Raw genomic sequence first — 12,343 nt, forward strand, 5'->3', positions numbered from 1 at the left:
AAATTCGGACAGCTATACTCGGGTTTTGCATAAAGCTGTCGATTTAAAACACAAAGAGGTGAATTCTAAATTAATACCTATGGTGGATGAAATTGATTATGATAACTTTTATAAAAAGTTTCTTTCGTTGGTGAATGATCAAGACATGCAAAGTTTTGCATCTGTTTTTCCAGTAAAATTGCATGACGTGTTGTTTGATCGTAAAATAAAACAAAGTTTGCCCAGACCTTCTTTGGGAGATTTCAAATTATCTTTGTGCCCTGATCTGAGTCTTTTGGCGCAATATTTTAATTACTTCCAAAAAGATAAGAAACCACGCAAAATATTGGTGCAGCGCAGCGTTAATGCTATAGCAAAACGTAAACGTCTTAAATTGTACGTAAAATCTATCCGGAAATTAACGAGCTTTAGACGATCATTCGTTACATTTAATATATTTTATAGCCTGTTTCTTCTTGGGATGCTAGATTCGCTAGACTTTCGATAAAATGTTTGTCGTTTATAACTCTGCAAATGCTTAACTTGGGCGATCTAAACAGTTTTCGTTTCTTTGATTTCTTAAATTTCTATTTTAATAATTTTTTTTTTCATCCGTCCTATTGAGTTAAACGTCTATTAATTAATTAAGCAGCATGTTAAATGTTTATTGGGCCATACGCATTAAATTTGTTCACCTTCCGACGCGGAATATTTTATTTCATTGTCACAGAATTTGCAATTTTGAATATATAAACATTACATAACATAATTAGTAGCGATAGAAGTTTGAAAGTTTAAGATAGTTTTCAAGCATTCAGCACTTTACAATCATTCGCAAGTATTTGTATTATCATCGGGGATTTCTTCGTCGCTGTTTTGTGTGTCAGTGTTGAATGAAACAATCTAAATATAGGTTAGGACACGTATTTGAATTACAACAGCACATGGAAAGCAAACCGAGAAATTTAGAAGATTTCATATTATTAGTTATATCTGTAATTCATTTATTTAATGTTTATAAAATAACAGTTCTTATGACCTCCACTCGATTATAATCTCATGAAATCTTAGGGATCTCACAATAAGCATTAAAATTTTGCAATTAAAAATAAAACAAAAAGAGAAAAAAAAATAAATAAATACCTCAGAAACTGTTAATTACAATGCATTTATATAATGCTAATTTCGTTAGCAGTAATGCACGATAATACAAGATAAGAATTTTAGAATCAAGATGTCTATTCTGAGTTCATAACGTCCCACTTTTCCAATTAAATAATTTTTCTTTTCTTTAAGTCTTTTAATTATTAAAGATAAAATAATTTCCGGAAATTTAATTAATCGTTTAATAGTTACTAAGCTTCATCACCAGATTTCCGTAATTCAATTACATTTTAAAGAGTTTCAAATTCCTTAACGAGCGGTATTCAAGATTCACGAGCTTTTATTTTCAAGATTCACGACTTATTTTATTATTTATGCACGGCTGAGCGGACATCAAATTAAATACGTGTATAAGTGAACAAATCAAGTGTGCGTGCATATATGTGTATTTATATAATTCCAGTTATTTATTCATTGAATACTTATTATGTGCGAGCATTGAAAGGCAACGGTGTATTCGTTTTTAGTCAAGGATATAAAATGCGAAAATTAATTGCGTTTGTTTGCGAACATGGAAAGCATGAATAAACAAACGAATAACACATATCTGTATAAACGTACACACAAAAGTCGACTCATTATCATTAGAAATAAAACGTTTATATGAAAAAAAACCCACAAACGGTTATAAACACATTTCTGTTGATACGATTTTTTTTCTCTTTTCTTTTACACCCATCGCCGAAGGATGTATATTCATTTTGTGAAAACATTTGCAACGCCCAGAAGAAGCTTCGAAAATCCCGCAGATTATGTATACTCTTGATTAGCCATCAAAGTTTGAATCGATTTAGGCATATCCGTCACAACAACTTAAAATTTGGCAGAAACATTGAAGGTTCTTGCACGCAGGTTGGTGTCGAAAATGGGATAAATCGGTCGAAGGACATGTCTACAGTGCCGCAAGCTGAGAACACCTCTGTTTTTCAAAAGAAATAAAGCCTCGGTTTTTTGCTCATTACTCATAAACTGTAGCAGATTAATGTACTAAAATTGGCACGTGTATTCTATAGGCGACGCTACGGTGCTTGTAAACAAATGGAAAAAATTGACCACGCCTATCCTTTCTCCCGTTAGCGAAAATGAATATGTCGCCCATAAATATCCAAAAGAATTTGAAAATTGTCTAACGTTTTCAAAGGGTACGCCCGCAACGCCCACACGCGTATGCGATAAAAACTTTTACTTTGAAAATAGCAATGGGGCCATTTTCAGTGCCAACCTGCATGCAACAACTCCCTGTTGCTCTGCTAAATTTGAATCCGATGTATTTCTTTAAATATACTAAATTAAATCGTTGAGATTTCTGCCGGGTTGATAGGTAAGTGACGTTACTAGCAACAATACTTTAGACATTGTTTACAATTTCGCAATATTTTCTTATCAATTTGTCCAATATTTTAGTCTAGTCAATTGATAGAAATGTGCACAAAAGCTGTTCATCTATACACTGCGAACAATAGGGGAAAATTATAAAAAAAATCTCAAGTTAAATAAATTAAAAGAAGTAAAAACACTATAGCTGGTCGCGGGTCACCATTAAGCACCCATAAAAAATGGATATATATCAAAATTTTGTTGTACTAGCAAAAATTGTCGATGTTGAGGTTGAATTGAGCAATGGTTTCACGCAATAAATAGCCTCTACAAGTTCGCCTGGTACGCTTCCGCGCCATTTTAGACATCGCTACCATACAAAGGCTTGTTTTTTATCAAAACTCTTGTACGGAGCTCAGAAGGTGGACAGACATTGTACGTTTTTAGGATAATTAATATTTTATGTCAACAATTTTCATTATTAAATAAAAAACAAATTACATTTTGTTTCCAATAAATAATTTTCATGAGAATCCTCAAGCGAAAGAGATATGTGATCCAAATTTGCTATAGCAAATTCCTCTTTACCAAACCACGATTTTAGACTAACTTTTATTGTAAAATACTGAAAATTAGCTTTTTCATATAATGTTGTTGCTGAGTTTTTGTAAGGATGAAGGACAAACATCAGACAGACCGACAGATATGAAGAATCACACATTTTAAGTAGCTCCACGATTTTCTCCCGTGCGCACAAAATCATTGCAGCCTTATCACAACTGTTGTAGAGTATAGGAAGACAATATAAAGTGCATTTTTTTACTAAACAACTTTTGGAAACTTTTTAATAAAAGCCATACTTTTGAGCACAGAAGCAATGTAAACCATACTTTCGTACAGAAAAAAAGATATATCTACAGGTATACATAATATACATAACAGGTATACTAAAAAAAGTACTATTGCGGCAAAAGAACCGCTTTTCTGAAAAATATTTAACAAAGTGGCAGCAGAACGATACCATCGCACCTTCTTCGTTTATTTATCTTTATATATATTTATGCACATTGTAGGAGCAGTTGCATATATATGTTAAAAGTTCAAGTTATGAAAGCAACCTCTGCTGCTTAACAATTCCTACAAAAAAAAAAAAGGGGGTGGTATAACATATATACATATATGCATATGCATAAACATGCGTATGTCATTACTTTGTAAAATCATCAATTATTTATTAGCTACGATTTAATCCCAATCTGAGGTATCCTTAAATGCATGCGCTACTATGCTAATGTTAAATATTACTGCATATGCAGCTGACGCACATTGATAAACCTACTCTGCTACTACTGCAATTATTTTGCGCTTTTCTAATTGTGGTATAAATTTTGATTAAATAATAATGAAATAAAAAGAATTTCATCATACGCAATGTTAAACTTCAAACAAGCTTTTCATTTAATTTGTTTGCAAATTAAACGTAAACGTGATTGCTTTGCGTTTTTATGTTTGTTGTTGTTATTGTATATGCATTTTTTATAAAAATATGTTACTGGTAAACTGCTAACTGCTATGCACTCGAATAGGTTCTTACCCTCTCACCCATAGTAAAAAAAAAGAGAAAAAGAAGCGAATATGAGAGTGAAACATTGAGATAGAGAGCAGCACACAAAAGGACAAAATACGATTAAGTTATGAGGTATAATATAAATTAGCCTTTAGGGTCGAGATTTTTCAATCTATGACTAAACTAGCGCAAAATACTTCGAGTTGTTGAGTTCAATTTCAGTGAATATGCATGAATGTAAAATGCCGATGTCGATGGCGATGTTGATGCTGGTGCTGTCGAGGATAACGATGACGACAACGACAAACGATGAAGACGAATGAATGGAATGCTAGGCACTCATACCATGACCAGAATCATATAACCACATTTACACCTACGTACATGCAAGCATACGAGCGCACAGACTTATCCTTTAAACATATATAATAAAATATAATAATATGAACGAAATGCCCTATTTTACTGGTTCGCACAACTGTCAGCCAGCTGACATACATGTAAGGCATAAATAAGTTATAATATTATGATTGAAATAATTTTATAACTCATTGTTTTTTTACCAATATTTTTTTTCTCATTTACGCCTTTATTACGAAAATAACAATAGCAACAAAAATAGTAACAACAACGATAAAAAAACATGTGCACACATGGGCAGACATTTATTGATGAATGATAAACATTCTTTTCCTTCTCAAGCGAATGAATTGAGTTATAAATTGAAAATTTCTCAATATGCGTTAAGATAAATATATACATATACGTAAATGTGTGTGTATGTATGTATGTGTGTACGAGTGTATGTTATGCGTTCCAAATCGATGACTTTAATGAAGGGTCTTAAATGCGTCATTGTTGACCGTCAAAAAACAAAAACCAAAGCTAAAAAACGAAAAAAAAAATGGAAAACTCCCGTTTAGTTTGTTTACATAACATTCGTATAGAACGCTTATAAACGTATATAATAGTACGCCTCATTTTCATTAGAGAAATTATGGGATTTTATAGATATATACATCTCGTCTACCTACATATAGATATAAGGGTATACGCGTTATTGTATACAATTCATTAGCGCAAAGCATTACATTAAATTTATAATGATGATGAAAGCAAGCTGTGATGTCAGTGTTTGGCGTTTGCTTCCGGCCACCAGTTTAGCTTTCATGTTTTGTGTCGCATTAGATCGTTAAATGCTCTACAAACGATCACGACGCTAAAAATGTATGGTCTTTGCACGTCACCGATTTTCCTTGCAGCGACTATGCACAAATTTTTCTTAAATTATTTTTGTCGATATAGAAAAACTTTAACATAAATTAATGATTAAACAAATATGTAGTGTAACGTCATCGCTGTTCGATGTTTTGTTTAACGCTATGAGTTTTCTCTTTGTTCGACAGGGTCACATCTACTTTTACAATTTTATCTCAATGCCGAGTAGACCTTTTATGTTTCTTCAAGTCACTAGTTTCAAAAGTATTATTTTCTTTGTCCGAAATTATGATTTACAACTTGTTTTCTTTATTCTAATATGCAATCTACTTTTGCAATTAAATCTAAATATAATTTATAGACAGGATATAATATTAGCTACTTTAATTTAACGACGGTGTTGCATCACGGAAGAAATTTTGTTGGTACCGTAATGCCTGCGTTCAAAAAAGTAAGTATAATCCATCATAGTTCATGGTATGTCATACATGAATTGCACACTCGATAAAACAAAATTAAAGCTCTCTTTGTCTGTCATTATGGTTTACTTTTTGATTTTTTTAGTTATACGGAAACATGATCTACATTTACAAAAATAAAAAATAGGAAAATGGAAAATACCAAATATTCCTTGAAACACGACAGACTTTGTGATCTTCGTTAATCATGCATTTTCAGGGACATTTTAACCATTCTTTAAAAAATTGTTACCCGAAAACTTATTATCATATAACATAAAGCAAAAATGTAATTTTGGAATATACCACTAGCCGTGCTTAAAGCTCGAATACTTTAGGACTCATCACAATTCTGAGCAGAAGCCGGTGTTTAATAAGAAAAACCAATTTTTGGTCTTCTTTGCTTAAAGAAGTCAGTTAATTTTTTGGATTTTACTTCGGGTGATATTCTCTGACATGTCTGCTTGTAATTTCAGATAATTTTGCTCTCCTGAATAGGTCGGTTGCAGGCTATATTTTCACACCAAATAATATAGATGTTCGATGCCATTCGTTTTATTCGAGGTGCTGCAAAATTTAAGTTTCCAAACTTTAAACAGCTAACCGCAATTCGCTTGGTTTTCTGTGTAGGGACTATGCCGAAGCTGTTTATCATTCCTTTCGAAAAGGATTAAAAATTCTAATACAAATCTTATGAATTTGATTCTGTTAGTGCCAAAAGGGCACGTAGTCATTTATTTTTTGTCTTTTCTCGCTTTAGTTTTTGCGGTATTGCCAGTAGCAGGATCTATGAATTAAGCAACTAAACTGTGTTAAAAGTTTATTATTTATTTGTAAATACGTAATTAACACGAATCGTTGCGTGTTCTTATGCCCACTGAACATAAAATGTCGTCGAACTAATTTTGTTATTCCGTTTGCAGCAGGTTGTACATTAACATATTAACTGCGTCGAGCTCTTTAGCGATATACTCGTATACTCGTCAAACATAGGGTATGTGTAATATAAAACTAGGCTGTAATGGAACGACGTGACAAAAAAAATTTCCAAAACAAGTTATTATGGCAAATACCCTCTCATAATAATAACGTTTTATAAGGAAAGTCGACAAGGACAGATAGAGGGATCATGGCATACATATTCGTCATACACAATCAACTGGTTAATAATGCCTGAATTTATAACATCATTTCAGTCTCAGTTAGTTCTTTGTCCGTCCATCTGTGTAAAAGTGGCGGGCATTGAGATAAAAAAAAAACTACAATTTTATGAAGTTCTGTTACAAATAATTCTGTCAGTTATACTTAGAAAATGGCTCTGCTCTAAAAACTGAAAGAAATCACGCAAGAGATTTAAAAATTTCGACAAATTTTACTTTCTTTAATTTGCGTTTAGTAAAATTAAGGTGCAAGCAAAGACCCGGTCAACCCGCTGATACGCTTATCATTAATTAAAAGAAACAACAAAATTTAATGTTTTAATGTCAGTTTGAACTCATGTGCTGGGCATCAAAGATTCCACCCGAAACATAGCTGTACAATGCATGTATACTCACAATTATATCTGTTCATAAGCAGTTGCAAACAATTATGGAAACGTTTGTATGAATTTAACCCTTACTTCTACACAAAAAAGTGTCAAAGAAGAAATAAAAATAAACTCTATTTAGGAGTTTTGACATTTGCCGTTATATTGGCGTAAATATTATTATAATATTAGTTTGGGGAAAAAGAAATCCATTATTTTTATATGAACTTCAGGACTTTATTTAACATGCTTCGGATTGTCCGATTTGGGTCAAATATGCGCCGTTTTGTTGTATGATTTGTTGTCATTTTAAAGGTAACTTCAAAATGCCTCTCTCGTAAAAGTCCTGGTCTCTATTTGTAAAAAACTCTAGTAGTCGACTTTCACAATCCTCCCTAGATTCCAATTTTTTATCATTAAAGAAATTTTGCAATGCAAGAAAAAGATGATAATCGCTTGGTGCCAAGTCCGCACTGTATGGCGGATGCGTTAAAACTTCCCAACCAAGCTCCCGAAGTTTCTGGCGAGTCACTGTAGATGTGTGTGGCCTAGCGTTGTCCTGGTGGAACACGACATCTCTCCTGTTGGCCAATTCTGGCCGTTTCTGGTCAGTCGCTATCTTCAAACGGTCCAGTTGTTGACAGTAGAGATCAGAATTTAGCGTTTGGCCATATGGAAGCAACTCATAATAAATAATCCCCTTCCAGTCCCACCAAATGCATAGCAAAACCTTCCTGGCCGTTTGAGGTGCTTCACCACTCTTTGACCACGATCGTTTTCGCACATCTCCAGTCACCATCCATTTAAGAAATGGGTCTGTCTCATTCCGTTTGGCCAAGACTTCGCAGATGGAAATTCGATCCATCATGTTTTTTTCTGTTAATTGGGGTGACACCCAAACATCGAGCATCTTTTTGAATCCAGCTTTGTGTAAATGGTTTAAAACTGTTTTATGGTCGATTTTTAGCTCCTGGGCGATGTTACGACTGCTAACATTGCGGTCAACATCGATCATTTCTCCGATTTTATCGACATTTTCCACGACCGGCCTACCTGTGCGAGGTGCATCTTTAACATCAAAAATTCCTGAACGGAATCTACGAAACCAAAATTGCACATAATTGGCCTATAAACACCATTCACAATTTTAGCCGCCTGGCTTGCATTTTCGCCTTTGTCAAAGGAAAACTGTAATATGTACCGAATTTTCTCTTTGTTCACTTCCATTTTTAACACGCTGTAACTCACAACTGAATGCACCAAACAAAAAACAGCAAAAGAATTTTTTTTACTGCGAAATGTCACCTTTCCAACGAGCATAAATCTGAAATTGTTTGATCGATACTTTACGAGAAATCTATCAGTGCAGCCATCTACCGAAAAAATAATGGATTTCTTTTTCCCCAAACTAATATTTTATTTTCGAGTGTGTTGTCTGTCAAACATTTTGAGGCAAGAAGAGAAATTTCATTTTCCACACAGAAGGAGCGAAAGTGAACTAAATTAGTGCCAGTAGTGGTATGCCAGAATCCCAAAGAGACTGTTTGCAAGAGGCAAGGCATATCTAGATTTGCCCAAATGAATTTTTTTATATGACCTATCACTTAGGAGACATCATCTTTATGTTTACATGTATAATACAGTGACGGATAGAAATAAGTAGGAAGACGATCAGAGAGAGTAGGAATGGGCCGTAGTCTGGAAATCGTCCGAGTAATCACTGTAGACACGTTGGGCATGGCTGAAACCCGGGCACGTCAACTTGACTTCTGTAACTACCTGGGTTCACGGGGCCCCAACTTTACATCTTTAAGGATAAATTTAAGACCGAATAATGGAAGATGTTCGTACTATGGATATTATCAACGTTGGCAAATGTTAAGGAACAATTGCGACCGATTTCTCATCATGTTAACTCTTCGTCAGACATATTGAAGTCGTTCAATTTTTATAATCAGTTCTCGTGCCATGTACAACTTGCGGATACATTGTACATTAAGTTGTGTAATAACCAGAAGGGCTAAATATTTACCTGCCTTTTATTACGCTATTTATGTATACATCCTATATTATATATAAGGTTGCCTGTCCGTCTGTCTATGTGTTTTTATGTTCAACTTATAGCCCGCAATATTTGAGATATTTTGATGAAAGTTAGTACACTGAAGTGTTGTGACCCAAGGACGAATGCTATTGAAAATGATTGGGGACATATGACGTTGTATTTTGAAAAGTCGTTATATGGAAAACGAACTACAATTTCCAAAGTTTTCGGATAAGGTCTATGTGTAATAGTGCTTCGATATTCTGAATTGGTATGAAAAATTTGGTTCGGCTGAGACAATTTTTTTAACCACCTCTCGTATAACCGTTTCTACGAACGCTGAATCGTTACATAATAAAAACATATAATTTTTAATATTTTATGATGTAAATTAGTTTGTAATAGTAAACTGGCATAGACATCAACTTTGTCGAATTTAGATCACGTAGACCTGCTTTTTGAATACCATCGCATTTTTCCTGAATTGTAAAGTCTCATAAGCAAAAAGGCTTAATTGTTGATGTTTTATGGTAAAAATTTGTTCACAATAGTAATTCCACATAAAAAAGAAGTGGACTAAATTTGAACCGCATTGCTCTATTTCTTGGCCGCCACTTCATATAAGATTTTTCGTGAATAGTAAGCCCTTCAGAAAAAGGCGTAATTTGCAATATTTTATGATAAAAATCGGTCCATAGTAGCAATTTAGCAAAAAAATTAAAATTAAAGAATTTGGATCGCATAGATCTATTTTTTAGACCTTAACATAGGGATTTTCACGCAAAGCGAGCCATTACATAAATACAAAGGCTATTTCTAGCTTTTTTTTAATAAAAACTGAGCAATAATAAAATTTTTACGAAGTCAATCGAGTTTACTAAATTTAAATCACGTCATATGATGTTTTGGACGTCCTTCAATATGTGGACTTTCATCAAAAGTATGCGTTTGCATGAAAATATTAACAATTTTTGGGGTATTATTACCAAAATGGATGAATAACTATACTGCACGAAGTGGTGGAAGGTATCCTTGCCCAATAATAATGTTCTTACTTGTTTTATAGTTGCTATTACATTAAAGTCTGAATTCCTACTTTAGTTGACTAAAGTTTTCACTTTTATCGACTTACCTTCACATATGTAGCCTTGTCCAATCACAGCGAACCATAATAAGTCTGAGCAATGATGACAATACGTTGGCTTATGAAAATTCTTCTTCACAAATGTATGTCCACCATCCGCCATTTTGCGTCAAAACGGTCCGAATTTGGCTAATTTTGTTTTTTCTTTTTGCTTCTCCGAATTTTCAATTCTAGTTCCTTTATTGGTTTTTTTTTCACGATTAGGCTCAACTTATATAAATTTTTTCAAATTTAAGGCAAAAATTGATTTGTGCTCGCTTCTTTTTTTTTCTTTTTTTTGTGTTTTGGTGTTTGGTCTTGTAACGTAATGCTATAGAAACTTTTCGCTTTGTACAGACTTCCTTATAATATACACAGGATAATGACAATAATTACTTTTTGCAATATTTGTAATCTTAATTGTTTGCTATGCGTTATGCATATACAATGTTGCGGAAAACATCAATACCGGAATTAAGTTAAAATTTATGTAGAGAATCGCATATGATGCACAGAAATATGCAAATAGATATATCTTTGTTTTCTTTTTGTTTGTGTGTTTTTGTAGCTAACGCGAGTTTACAGAAATTAAGGAACAAAAATTTACTAGTTTTCTATTATTGTTGTTGTTATTGATAGTTATTATTATTACGTTTGTTTGATTTATTTATTACTTAACCGGTTGTCGTTACAATGTGTTGTTATTGTGGTTGTGGTTGCTCTAATAAGGTGGGTAATTTAATCGCTGACAAAATCGATTGTTATTATTGTTGTTGTTGTTGTTGCTCTTTTCACCGTACTTGTTGTTCTTATTGCTGCTGTTTTCGGTGTTTGTTATGAATATGCCGCCGCTTTTTGAGCTTGAATTGTTTCACTTTTATTTTTAATTGCTGTCGAAATTCTTCTTCTTTTGATTTGTTATCGTTTTCTCATTTATTATTTGTTGAACATTTTTAAAATTTTTAATTTGCAACAAAATTTTAGAATTAAATACTACAGCGTTTGGCATATGAGACGATAGCAATGGCGACATTTTCAATCACTCAATCATTCATTCATTTATTTATTTGTTTATTATGCTTTCATTTTTGTTACAATTTATTTACATTTTTTTTCTTTTAGTCTGTTAACATAAAGAGGTTTAATTCAAAATAATATACTTTGTTTAATTTGCTTTGTTGTTGTTACTATTTTTTTCTTTTCTTTAAGAATACCGTTTTTTTCCTCAATGAACTACTGGAAGGTAAAATAGAACATAATTTCTTCGCCCATAAGAAAGATTCAGCTAAATCTTGCTACAAATATTTCGTAAAGGAGAAGTTTTTCCAGCGTAATAACTTTGTGACATAGTATATTTTACGCAGCCTACAATAAGTGGATGTTCAATTTAAAGGGATATACGGTTCACCCAGAAGGACTTCAAGCAAATTCCTTTTATATTATAAAAATCTTTTCAGAATCACTTTCTAACTTCCTGGTTTCTTCGTTTACCCATCTGCCGGTCTTAGGACACAAATTTCGAGATACACTAAAATTTGCTGTTCGGAAAACGAAAGATATTGGAAGTGCGATCATGACCGGACCATTTTTAATAACATTCCCCATGTAAAATCAAATTTGATGAAAGCTATTGCAAGAAAAGATTGTGATTCGCGTCATACGGTGGAAACGAAGTGGAGGGGGAGAGGAAGATAGAGAAGCGACCGCAGCCTAATCAGAAAAAATCTGATGCCTTTATAAAATCATACATCACATGAAAGATAAAAGAATTTTTGATAATTCTTGGATAGATTTTCCCATTTGGGGAAGCAAAGCCTTAAGATTAAATAAAGTAAGGAGAGCTTTAAGATTTATGTGTACACATCGCTTCAATTAAGATAAACAAAAGCAAAGAATAGTTCGTAGCGCACAATTAAGTACCCTACATCATCTTAGAAGTATGCGT

At 33.1% G+C, this 12,343-nt stretch overlaps 1 protein-coding gene across 3 annotated transcripts in view; it reads right to left on the minus strand.

Annotated features, from left to right (window-relative positions):
• LOC119642567 (diacylglycerol kinase theta) overlaps nucleotides 1–11,510 on the minus strand; it is a 53,887-nt gene extending 42,377 nt beyond the window's left edge. For 2 of the 3 annotated variants that reach the window (XM_038041744.1, XM_038041743.1), the window contains exon 1: nucleotides 10,408–11,510. In XM_038041744.1, the coding sequence (XP_037897672.1) occupies nucleotides 10,408–10,522 (115 nt within the window). In that variant the 5' untranslated portion in view covers nucleotides 10,523–11,510. The remainder of the gene's footprint in view (nucleotides 1–10,407) is intronic. The other variant, XM_038041746.1, reaches the window with a different exon arrangement.
• Between the last annotated feature and the right edge of the window lie 833 nt (nucleotides 11,511–12,343).

The sequence above is a fragment of the Glossina fuscipes genome, unplaced genomic scaffold (assembly GCF_014805625.2).
Source record: "Glossina fuscipes isolate IAEA_lab_2018 unplaced genomic scaffold, Yale_Gfus_2 226, whole genome shotgun sequence".
Taxonomy (NCBI): domain Eukaryota; kingdom Metazoa; phylum Arthropoda; class Insecta; order Diptera; family Glossinidae; genus Glossina; species Glossina fuscipes.